This window comes from Macaca fascicularis, chromosome 5 (genome assembly GCF_037993035.2).
Source record: "Macaca fascicularis isolate 582-1 chromosome 5, T2T-MFA8v1.1".
NCBI lineage: Eukaryota > Metazoa > Chordata > Mammalia > Primates > Cercopithecidae > Macaca > Macaca fascicularis.
This window is the reverse complement of record NC_088379.1, coordinates 2,511,719-2,531,651: the sequence shown is the minus strand read 5'-3', so window position 1 is coordinate 2,531,651 and position 19,933 is coordinate 2,511,719. Positions and strand designations below refer to the sequence as shown.

The following is a 19,933-nucleotide window of genomic DNA, read 5'->3' as shown; positions in this document are numbered from 1 at the left end:
AGAGGATGTGCAGATGGTCAGCCAGCAATGGAGGGTGCCCAGTGTCATTGGCCATTGGGAAAATGAGAGTCAAAACCACAGTGAGTGGCCACTTCACAGCCACCAGGATGGTTAGAATTGAAAAGTCAGATAATAACAAGTGTTGGTGAAGATTTAGGGAAATCAGAGCCCTGCCACACCAACTGCTGTTCTATGATTGTTGAATGGTGCAGTTCTTTGGAAAGCAGTCTGGCAGTTTCTCAGAAAGCTAAACATAGAAGTGTCATATGACCAAGAATTTCACTTCTAGATATATACCCAGAGAGCTGAAAACATATGTCCCCACAAAAACTTGCTTATAGCGGCACTATTCATAGCAGCCAAAAGATGGGAGCAGTGCAAGTGTTCATCGACAGACGCCTGGATAAACAAAATGTGGTCTGTCCATCCACACAGTGGCACACAGGAAGCACCGATTTATGCTGTAATGTGGACAAACCTTGAAAACACTGCTCCGTGAAAGAAACAGACACAAAATCCCTGTTTCGTATGATTCTATGCACAGGAAATGTCCAGACATGCAAATCCAGAGACAAAGTCGATGAAGGGGTAGGGGGATGACTGCTAACGGGAGTGGTTTCTTTTGGAGGTGATGAAAATGTTCTGAAACTAGATCATGTGGTGGTTGCACAGCTCTGGGAATACCCTAAAAAACAGCTCTGAGAATACCCTAAAAACTGCTGAATCGCATACCATAGAGGCAGGGCCTCACGCTGTCCCCCAGGCTGGAGTGCAGTGGATGATCTCAGCTCACTCTAACTTCTACCTCCTGGGCTCAAGTGATCTTCCCGCCTCAGCCTCCTGAGTAGCTGGGACTAATAGGTGTGAACCACCACACCTGGCCAATCTTTTGTGTGTGGATACAGTGGATTATTATTATTATAGAGACAAGGTGTTGCTTTGTTGCCCAGGCTGGCCTTGAACTCCTGGCCTCAAGTGATCCTCCCACCACCTCCCATCCTCCCAAAGCACCAAAGTGCCATCGTGCCTGGCCTTTGAATGGCACACTTTGGTAGAATTTTGTGGCATGTGAGTTCTATCTCAATAATAACAGTTTCAGAAAGCAATGCTTGCTCTCTTTTGGGCAGCAGAGCCTGGGCTTGTCTCTGCCGGCTGGAGCCACCTAGACACAGACCTGCAACGACCGGCACGCACCACAGAGCAAGATCCAGCTGGCCTCATGTTGGGTCAGAGTCGGGGGCTCCATGATTAGAGGAGCAACCACCCTGGGTGTCTAAGTCCATTAGGTCCTTCAAGGGGAGCTGGTCCAGGACTGAGCATTAGTCCACCTGCCTGGGCCGGTGAGGCCTCCTTGAGTATGGCTTCCAGTGTGCCCAGGAGCGTGGGACACGTATGGCCCCCCAGGCCTGAGCCAACAAAGTAGAGACCAGAGTATCCTGGGCCGGCTGTTGCGGCCCCACTGCAATAGTTCTCTTGGCCCACAACCTCAGACCCCTGTCTGGGTGTTTGAATTGCTCCTCTGATTAAAGGAGCAAGCTCAGTTCTTGTGAGCACTTAGCAAATCACCTCAAATCCTTTTGGAAGGAGAGGAATAATTTATAAATAAGCAGTTTAAGTTTCCATTTTCCACAAGCAAATTTCCATGCATCCTAGGAGTTGACCAGACTGCATTCCCCCATCCCCACCACCCTTTCGGAGTTTCCTGAGCTGTGCTCAGCCCCTGCAACAGTGGGGCTTGAGCAGGGAGCACCCCGGGGGCACCCTGCTAGCACAGTGGGAATGGAATCAGTTGTCTTCCTAGCAAGTTTGCTATTTAATAGTCAGTTTTAAAAATAAAATGCATTTTAAAGAATCTTTAAACCTATGGAGTTCAAAATGAGATCTCTGGCAGTTTAAATGCCCAGCTGTCAGATACAGGCTTATTCCATTTGGTGACGCAGCACCCTTCCCTCCGGAGCTCTCTCACCACCCATTCTCCTCCTCGGCAGTGACGGAGGGGCTGTGCAGTTCGTTCGTTTCTTTATGCTCCCACTGCAGCTACTGTGGTTAAATTTTCTGCAATCCGTGTTCTTGGTACATCATTTGTATAGGCAGTACTTGACAGAATTTGATTTGAAAATCCATTTTCCCTTGGAAAACGCTTTGCTAGATGTGCAATTATCTCCCAGCTTTGTGTCTGGCTTGGCTTGTGGAACACATGCCACGGTCAAGGCCAGCATTATCACCTGGGGTTTGTGTGGCGCCATGCCCAGCTGTTTCTCCTGTAAGGAGCATGTCTTTGCATCATAGGGGATGCCTTATCCTCAGGGGGCCAACCCACCCTCCTCCTAGAGGCAGGGTCCAGCTTCTGGGGAGCATCTCCTTCCATGGGTGGGAGGGGATCTGTTTCCACATCAGAGACTACACTGAGGTGACAAAGGGGCCCTTTGCTGTGCCCCAAGGGGCAGAGGCCTCCAGCTGCATGGAACTGTACCCTCTGCAATTGGAGGGTTTTCTTTGGGCCACTGAGCACTCCACTGAGCTGAGTGGACAGTGGCTGTGGGGAAGGCTGCCACCTCTTCCACCCATCACCAGCCCCTCCGAGCTGGCTGTGGCTTCTGCTGCGAGTGAGAGCAACTTGGCCGGGAAACGGGTGTTGCCTGGTGAGACAGCAGGTGCAGGGAACTGATTTGTTGGGGTGTCTAAACCAGTCCCCCAGTCTAAAGCTTCCCAGGGCACCGATTTACCAGACCATCTGGGAAACTGCGGAGGCCTGGGCTTGCCTCTGAGGGAGGCCCACGTGCAGCTTTGCATAAGCAGGTTCTTATGAAACATGAGCACTGGTAACAGCTGTAAAAGCATTTTAAACAAAAATTTAGTGAGGTTAAAAATTCCATCTCAGAACGTACATGTGAATGTTTTTAGTGTGTGTAGAGTTCATGCCTATGCTTTTTGAGAGGTGGCCTCTGCTGGGACATCCACATTCAGCCTCAGGGTCCTTCCTTCACTGGCTGTGCTGGGGAGCCATGCTGGGCCATTGGAGTTCACAGTGAGGCCAGCTGGATCTTGCCCTGGCTTCCTGCAAGCGGGTCACACGGTCAGCCTTCGCCTTGCCCTTAGGGAGCACGGGCCGTGCTCTGCCACCTGCATCCCTCCTGTAGGTAGAGGGGGCCCCCCAGACCCCCATGTCTGAACCTCAGGACCTGGGAAACAAACATGTATGCTTGTGTGCTCCCTTTTCCTTCAGAATTTATTCTGCAGGTGGTCCAGTTGGGGCCTTCTGGTATCGGGGTGACTCTCAGAGCTTGATAACCCAAAGTCCAGCTGAGGGTGAGCTGGAGGGCCTGGGAGGCGTCCTCCCGGTGTAGCCCAGCTTCAGGCACAGAACCAAGGCCCAGCCAGCACTGCTAGCCTGAGTGGGGCGAGCGGTTCCACCCAGGCCTGAGCCGGAGCCTTTGTCCCCAGGCTGGGCCGGGGCTCGGGGCTCCCCCTGAAGGCTGGGAGAGTTGGGCGTGGACCTGAAGCAGGGACAGGAGAGACTGTGGGCCGGGGAGGCAGCAGGCAGGGCCAGGGGCATTTCTGCAGGTGGGAAGGTGGGCCTGGGTGACCTGCCCAGATCCTGGGGAGGCTGGCGTTGTCGTCACCCTTATTATTACCCTCGGTGCACTGAGAGGCCCCTGCCGCGTGCAGGCAGTTGTGGGGGACACGCCCTTTGTGAGTGCACGTGCGGGCCCAAAGGCAGCGCTCCATGCTCCGAGTGACAGGCGCCGCGCGCCCCTCCTCCCACCCTTGTCCCGTGCTGTTCCGGCTGCTGCCTGTGGCCTCCGCGCACGGCGCTCTCTGGAAGCGTGGCCCACCCGGGGAGACGTGGAGGCCCTGATGCCTGCCACCTGCGCCTCCCGTGCCCCTTCCCCTTTCATTCCCTTCCCCCGCGGCGTTCAGGGACACCCGGCCCCTTTCTCCCAACGCTGCCTGCTGCCCACTGCCTGCCGGGCGGCCCAGCTCCACCGCTCGTCCTTCGGCCTGGATCTCCTCGTCCACCGCCCCCACCCCACCCGCGCCGTGCGGGGTCTGACGCCTCGGGAGTGACCCCCGTGCAACGCCCCCGCTGGGCCCCGCCCCGCTGTCCCTCCGCGCCGCCTCCTGGGGGGTCCACGGCCCCCTCGCGGCAGACTTTGCTGTGGCGACGCGGGGGTTGTGTCGCGGAACGCAGCCCCTGCCATTCCCAGTCACCCGCTGGAGACCGAGGCTGCCTTGAGGGCTTGGCGGCGGGAACGCGAGGCGTTAACCTCATCACCTGCGTCCACCACTGTCACTCCTGCGGGCCAGGACGCGAGGTGCGCAGGGTTTGTCCAGGCTAAGCGGGTTCTCTTTGTCCTTAAGCCCACTTCGCAGATGCTAATCGGGACAGGCGGCAAAGAAGCTGGTGTCCACCGGGGCGTCTGTGCCCAGTGCCGACCCTCTAAATTCCCTTCCCACGTGGCTCCTGTCGCGTCTGGGCTGCGCAGGATTCCTCTAAACAGGCACGGCCGCCGTCTGGGTAAAGTACTTACTGGTGTGAATCGAACATAAAGCTGCCAGCCTTTCCTGGCGGTTTGCTTTGAAGGGCTTGGAGAGGTGGGGGACTGTGCCATTGGGGCAGGCAGGGCGTTCAGTGGCCTGGCTGGCCCCACAACACGGAGGCCAGGCAGCTTGTGGTTCCAGGTCAGGCTGGAGGCGTGTGTGGGGCTGGCTGTCTACCCACAGGCACCTGCAGGGGGTGGGTGGGGCTGGGGGCTCAGCACCAAGCCCTGGTCTGCAGGCAGGCCGGGTGGACAGAGTTGATGTGCAAGCTGTCCCCGGGGGCACAAATTTGAACGTCCCAGGCAACACCTTCCCAGCCAGCATTGGACAACCTATGCCTCACTGGGCCAGAAGGCCACAGTGAGCCTGGAGCTGTGACCCGAGGCCTGGGGAGGCCTTCCCTTCACAGGGCACAGTGCCTGCCCTGGGGCTGCGGCACCAACATCAGTGGTGGCTTTGTGCTGTTTTCACCCTTTATACCTAGCAGGAGCAAACAAGGAAACCGAGTCACAGGATAAGTCTTCCACCATGAGGGAGGGTGAGTGGCTTTGAAATGCTGGCCTCATTGCTTATTGGAAGTGAGATCTTGGGTGGATTTGTGAACCTCTCTGAGCCTTGGTTCTTCCCTTTGTAAATTGGAGAACCGCCCCTTATCTCCTCTGGGGTAGTAGGGATTTCAAAGCAGGTTTGATAATTACCAGTCCCAAGAGAAGACTCCTACTTCGTGGAGAATAGCAAAGATTATCGTAGCCAAATGCCAGGAACTTCTGCCTGTGGGCACCGCATCCCAGGCTACTGTTTAGTCCTCCATGCACTGGTGACCTACACACTCACATACAAGTTATACAAAGCAGGTTGATTACTTACAGATCGAAAGCAAGGGACAGAGCCAGTCCCCAGTGTCGGGAAGGCTGCCCAGGGCAGATGGATTGCTGACTGCACATGCTTCTCTTTGCACCAGGGTTGAAGGGCCCTGGAATCAGCCACCCCCGTTAGAGACCTCAGGGGCCACGTGACCCCCAAGGCAAAGCTTTGACACCCTGCTTCCAGGGAGAAAGAAGCAAAGCCCAGGCAGTTCCTCCCTAACTCAAGCTGTTATAATCCCTGGGAGGGTCAAGGACAAGGCCCGGGCTTTTCTGGGCAGTCTCTCCCTGCCTCTGGATGCCACATCTTCAGCACGTTCTACCAGCAAGCAAGAAAACTGGGAGTGCTGGGTTGGTCCAAGGCCCCCTGGAGACGTTCCTGCAGGGATTATCTCCCACAGGTGGACCTGAGCTGGCTGGTGTGTATGCTGCTCTCACAGGTGACCTGAGCTGGCTGGTGTGTATGCTGCTCTCACAGGTGACCTGAGCTGGGGTGGTGTGTATGCTGCTCTCACAGGTGACCTGAGCTGGGTAGCGTATATGCCGCTCTCACAGGTGACTGGTCAACGGTCATATGAGGGATTAAACTGTGTCCAGCCCCCGCCCATCAAGCCTTAGAACTGCCAGGGTCTTCTGAGTCCCGGAGGAAGTAGCCGGCAGTCTCAGCAGTTCCCTGGTCAGGCTGTGCTGGGGACACTCATCATGTAATGGGGTTGAGGGGACCACAGGGATGGTGATGAGTCCAGGGCTTGGTGCCACATGTGGGCCCGAAGGCCACAGGGAGGGCCAGTACCGAGTCCTGAGAGAGAGGAGGGCTGGGTGGGGTCCGCAGGAGGCCAAGGCAGGAAGTGGGCAGGACCGTCCCGTCCTCACTCCCTGCCAGGCCTCCTGCTGACCCAGTGTGCCCACTGCACCTCCCTGGCCCCAGAGCAGGGTAGAGAATGGGGACAGATGGATGGGGAGGGAGGCAGTAGCAACATTGGTAGCATTGGGGTGGGTGTGGCAGCAGGGCTGTGCCTGGGACCACAGGAGTATGTGCCTGTCTGGGGCCCCAGATGTGCTGCCAATGGCTGGTGGTGCTGCCAGATCAGTGGGGCCTCAGCCTGGCAGCCCCTGGGGTGTCTGCTGTGGATGAAGCCTGCCTTGGGGACATGGGTCACAGCTGCCCAGGGACGCCAGGCCTCAGTGCAGACAGGAGGGGTTGGGGATCTGCAGGAGGGACTGGGCCTGTGATTGGCGGCAATGAATAGTTCTGGCCCCAGTGGTGGAGGGTGGAGGGGTGGAGGGGTGGAGGGTGGAGGGGTGGAGGGGTAGAGGGGTGGAGGGGTGGAGGGGTGGAGGGGTTTCCTCGACAGTTAATTGGTCATGGTGAGGGCTGAGGAACAGCTGGTGTGGGGGTTCACAGCTGTGGGGCTTCATTTGGGTGTCCCGGGCAGAGGTTCTTCCCTGGCTTCTTCACGGTGCTCTTGGATTCCTGGTGCCAGAGCAAGGAGTCTCAGGCTTTAATGGAAAGCTGGCCCCGGAGAGGCCCAGGACGGCGCCTCAGACACCTGGTCCTCACCCCTGCACGCTCCAGCCTCTGTCCAGCTGAAGTCCGCATGTGGCCACTGTCTCCCGGAGATCTGCTGATATCTAGGAGGCAAATGTACCTGGGTCTCCACAGCTGAGTGTGGGGGCTGTAGGGGTAGGGAGCTGGCTGCCTGGGGTGGTCTGTCTTGAGAACTGGAGCTTACAGCCTAGCTTATGTCCTTGGTTCAGCTGTGTGGGGAGGGAGGCAGTAGGAGCTGGACTGGGCTTCCCTCCCTTGCTGGGGCCCATAGGGCGGGGCTGGTCCTCTCTGGCCTGGTTGTGCTGCCTGTCCTTCCATCTGTCCCGCCACCTGCCTGCTCCCGTCGTCCCTGCCGCAGCTTGGCCAAGACTGTGATGCTGCTGCCCTGGAGTGACAAAGTGTCTCTTTAAGGTCCCCACCTGCAGGATTTATGTCATATTTGGCAAACAAGAGTGTGAAAGGGATCCAGTCCTGGGCCCTTACCCCCTCTTTCCCCATGTAGATGCCAGAGGATCCTAGTGACACCTGGACTGAGATCTGGCTCCTTGTCATTCAGCGATGTGGCCTTGGCCATGAGTTACCTTCAGAAGCGTCAGTCTCCTTGTCTGGGTGGAAGGTGCAGTGTGATGGACTGTGCTTCTGTGCCCTGTGCAGAGCTTGGAGCCCCAGCCCTCCTGGGCCTCAAGGTGGCTGGGCCTGCCCCAGTGGGTGGTGTAGTGCATGTAAACTCTGAGCCTGGTGGCCAGCCCTCGTAACTGCCCGGAAACACTCCAGGGTCAGACGGGCTGAGCTCACACGTGCGCACTGCGTCTCTCACTCTGCACGTGCCTCCAACCTGCGCCTCCCGCCTGCAGCCCCAGCTCACATTAGGGACCAGGGGCTTGAATGAATTAACAGTTTAATCAGCTTTGCAAAATTAGCCCTCAGTCCGTCCATCCTTGTAATTTTGAATTGAGAGCTGCTTTGTTCATGCGTATTTTCTCCTGCTCTTTTTGAGGCTGTCCGTTCAGTAGTCATCTGACCTCCTGAACGAAATTCTTCCTTTACGGGTTTATTTCTAACTCCTTTTAACAGTGAACACTCTCACTGCTATGGATTTGTCTTTGAGAAAATATTTACGTGGTGTGGTTTTAAAAGAGATTCCTATTAGGTTCTAATATATTCTTTTACAATTTTTATTTCAAAAATTTTAACAAGGTGAGTACTTCCTATTTATATCAATTGATTCCCTTTATTGTGGACATTGTATTTGAGGACATTTAAAAACTTAATTTAAAATGAAATTGTAAAATGTCGTTGAACAAAGCTGGTGGATTCAAATCAAAGGGAGACGATTTGTGAGTGCTGGAATGTTAACCCCCTCCCCCACTACACCATTTCTCTCTCCTGCCCACAGGCTGACTTGAGGGTGAGCCCTGTCATGCCGGACAGATTTAGCACTAGGTGATAAGTAGGTTGAGGTTGTAATTGTTTGCTTTATACTCTGCATACTTAGAAATGGAAATTTAGTACCCCACATTTTCTTCTGGATTCTGTTGATCAGGACAGACTGAATTTTGTAAGCTGTGTTAATTCATTTCCTGGGACCCCTGCCTGGAGGTCTCTACTCACAGTGAGGCGTCTGGGTGGGATGATGGACACAGTGAATAAAGATCTCTCCTGCTCCCACCCCAGGCACCGCCGGGACCATGCGGGAACCTTGGCCTCTTCCTCTGAAATACCGGTCCTGAAGGGCCAGGACGCTAGCTCAGGGGCTAACTCAGCTTTTCAAATAGCAGAGTTTCTGTGTGTGGGGGTGTGTGTGTGTGTGTGAGATTAGCGCTCTCTTTTTGCAGATGGTCAACACGTTTGTAGGTCTGGTTTTAAGGTCTCTAATTTACTGAAATCGAGGTACAGCAGCAGGGCGTTTGCTTGTGGGCACCGATGCCAAGTCAGCAGTGTGACTGGTGCCCGTCATGGCGTGGCATGAGGTGGGGTGTGGCGAGTGTTGTTCCTTGTGGTTGTGGAGACACTCAGCGCTTCCCTTTTCTCGGGGGTGGTGACTTTGGACACGCTGTTCGGGATGCCCATTTCCCACGTGCAGGCAGTTATACTGTCAGAGCCCATGGTCCCTAGACATCACGGAGGCATCCTCAAATCACAGAGAACCACACATGGCCTCGCAGGTTGTTGTAGATGCCGTGCGCTTTCTCGGGTGGGTGAAGGCTCCGAGGCTCAGGTCCAGGGCCCAAGGGGGCTGTCCTTCCGGGTGGATGGGGGTCCCCAGGGTCTTTCAGGGAAGCTGGAGCCCACCCCAAGAGCAGCTTCCTCAGAGTTGTACAGGCCCACAGTTTGGGGTTTTACCTTGGAGGAGGGTTACCTGGCGGGGTTTGCTAAGTGGATGTCAGGGCTCCCAGGCCCTCCTGCATGGCAGTGCAGCATGGAGGGGTCTGGCTGAGGGCTGGCTCCCCAGCCCCCTCCTGGGCCTTCCACACAGGTCAGGCGGCCACAACAAAGGACTCCAGACTCAGTGGCTGGAACAGTAGGAATTTATTTTCTCTCAGTCCTGGAGGCCAAAAGTCCAAGACTGCTGCGTGGCAGGGCTGGGGCCCTCAGGCTGGGTCTCTCCTTGGCTTGCAGATGCCGCCTTTTGCCAGTGTCTCCGCAAGGTCGGTCCTCCACCAAATATGCCTGTGTCCATATTTCCTCCTCTTATAAGGACTTCAGGTCTATTGGATCAGGGCCGCCCTGGCGACCTCATTTGACCCTAATGACCTCTTTAAAGATCTTATCTCTAGGCTGGGCACGGTGGCTTGCACCTGTAATCCCAGGACTTTAGGAGGCTGAGGCAGACGAATTGCTTGAGCCCAGGAGTTCCAGACCAGCCCGGGCAACATGGCAAAACGCCATCTCTACAAAAAATACAAAAATTGGCTGGTGTAGTAGTGGTACACACCTGTCTTCCTAGCTACTCAGGAGGCTGAAGTGGGAGGATCACTTGAACCCAGGAGGTGGAGGCTGCAGTGAGCTGTGATCACACCACTGCACTCTAGCCTGGGGGATAGAGCAAGACCCTGTCTCAAAAAAAAGAAAAAAAAAAAGGGACATACTGTTTCCAAACACAGTCACATTCTGACATTCTGAGTCCTGGGGGTTAGGACTTCAATGTTTGAATTTGGGGGTGTGGTCACAGGTTAGCTCATGATAAGGTCACACAGCAAATCTGCCTCATCCAACCCCTCCATGCCCACCCCACCAGTGAGCAGGCCTGGCAGTGCAGTCTGTGTGCTCAGTAACACCTCAGCTCCGTGGAAGACCATTCAGAGGCTTCACCTGCCCCAAGAGGAAGGCAGGGAGCCCTGAGGCACACAGGCTGCCTGCTGCAGGTGAGAATCGGCTTCCCTGCAGGGCACCAAGCATCCCCGCTAACTGGAGCCAGGGCCAGGAGGGGTCAAGTGTCAGGCCCGTCCCTGAAGGGTTCCCTACCTCCCATGCCTTTTATTTTGGTGATGAGCACCCCTTTCTAGCATTTACCCTGCCAAGTAGACAGACACGTCACCCCTGTGGGAGCTCATCTTGACACTTGCTGCACTAGTCTCACATGTACAGGTGCATGCACATTTACACATGCATGCACATCCACACACACATCCACACACGCACACATTCACACAGGCACACATTCACACAGGCACACATTCACACATGCATGCACATCCACACACGCACACGTCCACACGCACACATTCACACATGCATACACATCCACACGCATGCACATCCACACATGCACATGTTCACACATGCACACATCCACACATGCACACGTTCACACATGCATGCACATCCACATGCATGCACATCTACACACACATGCACATCCACACGCACGCACATCTACACATGCATGCACATCCACACACACACATTCACCACGCACACATTCACACATTCACACACGTACACATTCACACATGCATGCACATCCACACACACATGCACATCCACACATGCACACATTCACACACGCACACATTCACACACACACATTCACACACACACATTCACACATGCATGCACATCCACACGCATGCACATCCACGCACGCACACATTCACGCACGCACACATTCACACATGCACACATCCATGCATGCACACATCCACACAACACATTCACACACGCACACATCCACATGCACACATCCACGCACGCACACATTCACACATGCATGCACATCCACACACATGCACATCCACACACGCACATCCACACACACATGCACGTCCACACACACATGCACATCCATGCCTACACATATACTCACACGCACACAGATATATGGACGCACATGCGTGTACACACTTATGCACATGCACAATGCACAGATTCACACGCACACAGCCATGGACAGGTGCATGCGTGTACACATACATACTTGCACACACGGTTCTTGGTGGCGGTTCTTGGCCTCTCCAGAGCACAGGAGAGGAAGTGTGTGAGTGAGCTGAGGGGACATGCATGCACCCCATTCTTTGCTCAGAGGCTCAGTCCCCTCTTTGGTCTGGGGCTTTGTGTGATGACGGGGGCTTTCTGTGCAGCACCACGCTGCCATCAGCCTTTCAGGCACCTGCGCTGTGGCTGAGCTGTCTCCTCTGCTTACCGAGCAGTGAGGGGCCTGTGTTGACCTGGCATTGCTGGGAACTCCTTGAGTGTTGTGAGGTTTTTGGTGCCAGGGCAGAGAATGATTCTGGGTTCCTTTCTGGGGGTTTGTGCGTGGCCCCTCGTCGTGTCCTCTTTCTCAGAGCCGAGATTTAGCTTCCAGGAGGTGTTGTCATCCAGTGCCCTAAATTCAGTACCTGGCCTGTTTGCTGGGCCAGATGGTGTCTCATCAGTGAGCTGTGGTCGGGGCTGCAGGGCGCACGCGGAGAGGGACTGTGAGGGCTCTGGTCCAGCTCGGTCACAGCCAGGTGTCTGCTGTGGGGCCGTCCGCACCAGGCTCCTGCTTCCCCCACCTCCCATACCTACTGCTTTGAAGGGGAGCTGGCAGGTGTGGGGCCAGAAGGGAGCCAGTGGCTCTGCTGACCTGGACTAATGCCTGAGCTGGGTGTCAGGCCCCGCGGGTCTCATGCCGGCCTTGGGCAGGCTGCAAGCTCAGCCCTACCCCGAAAAGGGGCCATGCTCCCTCCTGGTTCGGGAAGTGGCAGGACGGCTCCTCTGCCCTCTGGTAGGAAGGTGCTGTTCTTGGCTCTTCCCCTCTTCCTTGGGAGCGAGGAGGGGCATTGGCAGGCCCCAGGTCCAGGTGAGGAAGCTGGTGGCCACCCCAGAAGCTGGCTCAGAATTCTAGGGGAGGGGAAGCTGGCGGCCACCCCATAAGCCAGTCAGAATTCTGGGGACTGCGCTGGGCGCGGTGGCTTACGCCTGTAATCCCAGCACTTTAGGAGGCCGAGGCGGACGGATCATTTGAGGTCAGGAATTTGAGACCAGCCCGGGCAACATAGTGAAACCCTGTCTCTACTAAAAATACAACAGGTAGCTGGATGTGGTGGTGCACACCTGTAATCCCAGCTACTCGGGAGGTGGGATGATTGCTTGAACCTGGGAGGTGGAGGTTACAGTGAGCTGAGATCACACCAGCCTGGGCAGCAGAATGAGACTCCGTCTCAGAAAAAAAAGAAAAAAGGATTATGGGGGCTGCGTCTGAAGCAAAGGTCAAGGGCTCAGTTGCTCATCTGTAAGTTGACAACCACAAGGCTTCGAAGGTGCAGCACTCCTGGGGCTCGGACCATGGGGAAGGGCCGGGAGGGGCCTTTTGGGCCTCACTTTCCCCACCTCCCTCCTTTCCTTGCAGGCAGTAGAGCAGGAACGAGGTTAAGAGTGTCTCCTGCCTCCCAACCCCACGGTTCTTCCCGTTTCATCACAGAGGGGTTGCTGGGTGACTGCAACCTTGTGGCTCTCCGCGGTTGGCTGGGCGCGTGGAGGGGATGTGTTTACCTCCAGAAAGGCATGAGGCACAGCCGTGGTGCTGAGAGGGTGGGAGCAGATGGCAGCCAGTGCCCACCATCCATCTCTGTGCCTCTGGCATCTGTGAGCATGTCAACGGCCGGGCGGGGTGGGGCCTGGGTCTGTCTTGCTCTGGGCTGTGTCCCAGGTCCAGATCCGCTCCTAGTAGAGTGGACGTTCAGGCAGCATCTGCCGGGGAGTGAGTGGCTGCAGAGGCTCTGTCAGGCCTCCTGTGAACAGTCCCAGGGAAGGCTTCCCATTGGCTGCCCAGGTCACAGGTGCATGCAGCCATTGCTGGAGCCCACGCAGGGGGCAGTGGATGGCCTCGTGTGGGTCCGCTCAGCCTCCCTGGGGTTTGCTCTCCCCACCCCAGGGGTCTGGGCCAGCGTCTTGAGCTGATCCAGAGAGAGGGGACTGGAGGACCAGGAAAGAGTCAGGACAAAGTGACCCTGGCCAAGGCCACACAGAGGGGAGGGGCAGCAGGCCAGAGCACATGGAGGAAATGCCCCGACGGAGATGGGAGTCTGTGGGGAACACTGCTGGCACATTTGGACTGTGTGTGATTTGGTATATTCCCCTCTCCTCTGTCTTTCTCTCTGTGATTACGAAGAGTCCCTTTTATAAAAATAGGTTCAGGCCAGGCACAGTGACTAATTTCTGTAATCTCAGCAACTTTGGGAGGCCAAGGTGGGAGGATGGCTTGAGGCCAGGAGTTTAAGACCAGGCTGGGCAACACAGGGAGACCCCATCTCTAGAAAAAAATTAAAATTAGCTGAATATAGTGATGTGTGCCTATAGTTTCAGCTACTTGGGAGGCTGAGGCAGGAGGATTTCTTGAGCCCAGGAGGCGGAGGTTGCAGTGAGCCATGCTCATGCCAGTATACTCCAGCCTGGGCAACAGCTAGATCCTGTCTCAAAAAAATATATAGGCTGGGCATAGTGGCTCATGCCTGTAATCCCAGCACTTTGGGAGGCCGAGGTGGGTGGATCACAAGGTCAGGAGTTTGAGACCAGCCTGGCCAACTTAGTGAAACCCCATCTCTACAGAAAATACAAAAATCAGCTGGGCATGGTGATGGGCACCGGTAATCCCAGCTACTTGGGAGGCTGAAACAGGAGAATCACTTGAACCCAGGAGGCAGAGGTTACAGTGAGCTGAGATCTCGCCATTGCACTCCAGCCTGGGTGACAGAGTGAGACTCTGTCTTCAAAATAATAATAATAACAATAATAATAATAATAATAATAATAATAATACACACACAAAAGGACTTCATCACTTTTCTAATGGGCTTCTCGGAATCCTGGAAACTCTGATCCAGGGGAACAAGCCGTTTGCATCCTGGGGCATTGGGAACCTCACGTGGCAAGGGAGGGTGGCCGTGCTGTGTGTGTAGAGCACCGAGGAGGCCGGCCAGGGTTGGGGTGGGTGGTGGTTGCAGTTGAAAACCAGCTTCTGAGCCCCCACGTGTTTGGTGAGAGGGGAGACTCTGAGCATAGGGTTTCCTGCCACAGTGCACTGACTTGTGGAAACTGGACTGAGACGCTATGAAGTTTCTAGAGAACGAGGGGATGGCAAATTGTTTATGAATCATGGGAAATGGTTTATGATGCACTGTCAATCATTCTTCACTTAAGTGGAGTAAATTTTATTGTATTATTCTGGGCCGCTTCATATTTTGGTTTTGTGAATAAAAAAATATTTCCTGGCCAGGCACAGTGGCTCATGCTTGTAATCCCAACACTTTGGGAGGCTGAGGTGGGTGGATCACCTGACGTCAGGAGTTCAAGACCAGCCTGGCCAACGTGGTGAAACCCTGTCTCTACTAAAAATACAAAAATTAGCCGGGCGTGGTAGCGGGTGCCTATAATCCCAGTTACTGGGGAGGCTGAGGCAAGAGAATCGCTTGAACCCAGGAGGTGGAGGTTGCAGTGAGCTGGGATCGTGCCATCACACGCCAGCCTGGGCAGCAAGAGTGAAACTCTATCTCAAAAAAAAAAAAAAAAAAAAAAATGTCCTAAGAGCTGCTTTCGTCGCCTGGAGCGCCTGGGACCCCACTCTTCCCGGAGCCCCTTTTTTGTGGGCTCTCCACCAGAGGGAGCGTGAGGACCTCGTGTCTGAGGTGCAGCGAAGGGTCTGGGGACCCTCGAATCAGGGGTTGAGCCGGCAGCCTGAGCCTCGGCTTTAGCTGTTTCCCTCCAGATCCTGGTGTGGAAAGCTGAGGAAAGCGCCGGCTACGGCTCAGGGTGGAAGGCCCCAGGCGGAGCCCACACATGGCCTGGGGACAGGGGACAAGGCAGAGGCATCCCCTCCAGTTCCCCACCCACTCACGCCCCGGCCCCTCTCTCCTGCAGAGGTCGGATCCGCAGCTGCTTGCCCGGTTCTACTATGCCGACGAGGAGCTGAACCAGGTGGCCGCGGAGCTGGACAGCCTGGATGGGCGGAAGGACCCCCAGCGGTGCACGCTGCTGGTCAGCCAGTTCCGCTCCTGCCAGGTGAGCCACGGGGCAGCAGAAGCTGGCTGGCCCGGCTGGGCATTGGACAGAGTGGCCTGTCCTCAGTAGACCAAGGCTTTGTCACCTGCTAGCCCCCTGTGGTGGCGTTCTCAGGGTCAGGTGCTAGAGAAGCCAGGCCTAGGAAGAGGGACCATCCCGGGCAGGATGTGTGGGGTGGGTATAGCCGGGCTGGAAGTGAGAAACCGCATGGGACACTTGGGGGAGCAGAGGCTGGGAGCGTGGGGGCAGGGGGTGCAGCGTGAGCAGGCTTCTGAGCCAAGGAACAGCCAGTGTGGGAGGGGTGGGCCTGCCCAGGTGCTCGTGCAGAGCTTGGGTACCATGTGGCGGTCACACTCTGCCGCTGACTCATGGCGCTGCCGGCATCTGCTGCATAATTGAGAGATGGCCCTGGAAGCTGCTGCTAAAAATATCCCGGCCGAGGTTTTCTTCCCAGTGCACCAAGCATTCAGAGGCATCTCCAGCACAATAGCAAACGGCATGGTGCAAAGTTTTATCCAGTGATGATGAGGGGTTTTCACAAAGTTCCGGAATGTTCTTGGTGTACTCTCCCCATGGGGTCTTGCTGAATCCTTGTGGCCGTGGGAGGTGGGGGCTGACACATGCTCCTCCAACAGGGGGGGTCCATCCCTGTGTCACCGTGATCCTGAGGGTCCCACCCTGTGGGGGTCCTGCACAGTGGCTGAGCTGGCTGCACCCCAGCCCTGGCTCTGGCCTGGCCCTGCTGCAGTGGGAACTCAGCAGCGTTAGGGCCCTGTGTGTGGCCGGGACAGCTTTTCTGGCCAGATCAGGCTCTGGGCTCTTTTTTGGGCTGTTCAGTGGCAGCCTCCACCTTCTGTGTGTTCAGATGTTCCAACAGATGTCCTGGGCCCCTCCGGGGACGGCCTCTGTGGTGGGGAGAGTCCCTACCCCCAAGAGCTCAGGTTAGAAAGAGCTCCTGCCCAGAGGACAGGTGCTGGGGGCCCTGGAGCCTGGAGGAGGAGAGTGCCGCGGAGGAGAGGTGCTGACCTGCCCTGCGGCCCCACGGCTGAGGAAGGGAGCTTGGAGGCTGTTCCTCGTGGCAACCTTTGGAGAGCTCTGTTCCCTTTACATGCTCTGACCTGTGTGCTTTTTTGTTGACTGACAGAGTTGATGATAAAGCCTGGTTTTAAGTGAGTTTGAGAGGTGGGGGAGGGCCAGGAGGGCTGCCAAGCTAGGTGGCCCCTTCTCCGGCTTCCCGCTGCCACAGGCTTTAACTGGGATGTGTCACAGTGAGAATTGCCCTGCAAGAAGGATCTGGAGGGGAGTGCTCCAGTACAGTCAGGGGCTTAAACACTCACGCTCTTCTCCTTGCTGCTGTGGTCTTTGAAGGAACTAAGAGGGTGTGGACACCATCCAGGCCCCTTAGCATCATCTGATTCGGGCTCACTTCCATTCACTCAGCTCCAGGGCCCTGCCTCTGGCTCACCTCGCATCCCACTGGGTCTTTTGTGGCCCTTCTCTCTTCCACACCTCCCCCTCTTCCTCCCTCCTCCTATCTCCCCTTCCTCCCCCAGCCGCCTCCATGTGGGTCCCACGCCCAGTCCTTGGCCTCTTCCTGTCCGACCCCCAACATGGCAGCCTCAGCCTGCTCCATGTCGGTGCTGAGCACCCCCAGGGGAGCCTCTCGGCCTCTCGTCCGCCCAGATTGGGGTATGCTCCCCGGGTGTTCCCCCAGCTCCCTGGGGGCATCTCACAGGGCCCACCTTACCCCCAGCACAGCTGACCACTGAACAACATGGTTTGAACTACACAGGTTCACTTATATATGCATTGTTTCAACCTAACTGGGATCGAAAATACAGTATTCTCAGGACACAAAACCCACATACACGGAGGGCTGTGCAGGTTCTGCTGGTCCAAGTGTGGGACTTGAGTATGTGCAGATATGATATATGTTGGGGGTCCTGGCACCTGCCCGCTGCTTGTACTGAGGGATGGTTGCATTTCATGTCTTTTCATGACGTTATAAGTGGTATTGCTTATTACAGGTCAATTTTAAAAAATAAGCCAGCATCATAAACGAAGTGTTTCCCTGAGTTCTGTGAGCCACTCTGCAAATTAATCCAACCCCAGAAGGGGGTCGTGGGAGCCCCAATTTATAGCCAGCTGGACAGAAGCAGAGACCACGCCTGGACTTGGCATCAGCATCTGAAGGGGCGCCGTCTTGTGGGACTGAGCCCTCACCCTGTGGGATCTCACTCTGTCGCCCAGGCTGGAGTGCAGTGATACAATCTCGGCTCACTGCAACCTCCACCTCCCAGGCTCAACTGATTCTCCTGCCTTAGCCTCCTGAGTAGCTGGGATTACAGGCATGCGCCACCATGCCCTGCTAATTTTTGTATTTTAAGTAGAGATGGGGTTCCACCATGTTGGCCGGGCTGGACTCGAACTTCTGAACTCAAGTGATCCAACTGCCCTGGCCTCCCAAAGTCCTGGGATTACAGGCGTGAGTCACCATGCCTGGCCCTAAATGTCAATTTTTGATTGTTTGGTGCTACTATATGGAAATACAAGTGACTTTTGTATATAGATGTTGTATCCTAAAACCTTTCTGTGGGAATCTAAATAATGGGTTTTTCCTACTTTCTACTCTACTCTCACACAGTCACCCAACACTCCATGACCAGATGAGTAGGGTTTTCCCCACACACCAAGTCATTCCCCAGCAGGTCCTGCAGGGGACAGCAGTGGGGGTCCTCTGTTCAACCCCATCTTGACACTGTCCACCCGGAGTGACCTCAGACCCCACAGGGTGAGGGCTCAGTCCCACAAGACGGCCCCCCATTCAGATGGCAATCCCAAGTCCAGGTGTGGTCTGTGCTTCTGTCCAGCTGGCTATAAATCGGGACTCCCATGACCCCCTTCCGGGTTGGATCAATTTGTAGAGTGGCTCACAGAACCCAGGGCAACACTCCATTCATGGTTCTGGCTTAGGAATAAAGGACGTAGTAACAGGTACAATGAGCGGCCAGATGAAGAGGTGCACCAGCCAAGGCCGGGAAGGGTCCCAAGGGCAGGAGCTCTGTCCCGTGGAGTTGGGGTGTGCACTTCTCCTGGCAGGCGGATGTGTTCGCCAGTGCGAAGGAAGCTCTCTGAACCAGTCCTTTTGGGTGTTTGCGGAAGCTTCTTTATAGAGCCATGATTGATTATATCGTTGGCTATTGGTGAGAACACTTCCCAATTCTTCAGTGCCTCTCCCCTCCCCGGAGGTTGGGGGTGGGGGCTGAAAGTCGCAACTCTCTAACATGCCTTGATCTTCCCAGGGACCAGCCCCCCATCCTGAAGCTGTCTAGGGCCCCCCAGTCACCAGTGAACTCGTATCACTCTAGAGAGTCCCAGGCTTTTTGGAGCTGTATGTCAGGAAATGGGAAGAAGACCAAACATATATTTTACAATATCATACTTTCTAAATTCACTTAGTATTTCTGGCAGCTTTTTGTAGATTCTGTTACATTTTTTGCCAATAAAGATAATCTTCACTTCTTCCTTTTCTATCTGGATGCCATGAGTGTGTGTGTGTGTGTGCGTCACCCTATTGAACTAGCTAGAATTCCAGTACAAAGTTGAATAGAAGTGGTGAGAGCAGACATCTTTTGTTAATGATGGAAAACCGAATGCTTTCTCCCCAGAGATCAGTGTGATGTTAGCTGTAGGATTTTCGTAGCTACCCTTTGTCAGGCCAAGGCAGTTGCCACCTACTCATCGCTTGCTAAGAGTTCTTATTAGGAATGGATGTTAGATTTTTTTTCAGATGCTTTTTTTGTGTCAATGGAGATTTATCATGTTATTTTTAATATGGTAAATTAAATTGATGGTCTTTTTTTACTCAATAAATATTGACTTTTTTATTAGTATCCACTCCATCACCCAACAAAAGCAGCATGTAGATGCCACGAGGGCAGGGCTATGTGTACACACAACATTCACCAGTACATCCCAGTGCCTAGTACATAGTAGGCACTCAGTTATATCATTGAAACAGGGAACACTTGGGTGATTCACTTAAATTTTAATTTATTTTCTTTTTGAATAATGTGACTTATTCTTTTTTGCATATGATAGCTATGATATCACAAAAACAATTGTAAACTGTGTCAAGCTGCCAAAAGTTTGAATCTCATGCTAGTATATACATTTAGGCTTCTCACCATAGCTATTTTAGAGTTGTGATTATCTAGCACTGAAAGAAACTTTGGGCTCATCTGGTCCGATTCTCTTATTTCGTGAATTAGAACATTAAATCCACTCAGATTGGGTGACGCATCCGTCATCACATGCAATAAACAGAAAACAAGGGGTCATTTGCTGGATGCCACAGCACCCAAAGGTCAGGGTAGCTGGAACTCTTGGTGTCTTCTTGTCTTGCAAAATGATGGAAGACACATCATTTTAGTTCCCTGGTAGAAAGAAGATCATAGAACCAGCCGGGTATCACAAATATGCCACAAAGATAAAAGACAGA

At 54.6% G+C, this 19,933-nt stretch overlaps 1 protein-coding gene across 4 annotated transcripts in view; it reads left to right on the top strand.

Moving 5' to 3' along the window:
* ZFYVE28 (zinc finger FYVE-type containing 28) overlaps positions 1 to 19,933 on the top strand; it is a 153,622-nt gene that overhangs the window by 50,051 nt on the left and 83,638 nt on the right. For 2 of the 4 annotated variants that reach the window (XM_045393152.2, XM_065544678.2), the window contains exon 2: positions 15,292 to 15,432. The exons of 1 other annotated variant lie outside the window; for it this stretch is intronic. In XM_045393152.2, the coding sequence (XP_045249087.2) occupies positions 15,292 to 15,432 (141 nt within the window). Of the gene's footprint in view, positions 1 to 3,770; positions 4,317 to 15,291; positions 15,433 to 19,933 lie in introns of those variants that run through there. One more of the 4 variants, XM_045393151.2, reaches the window with a different exon arrangement.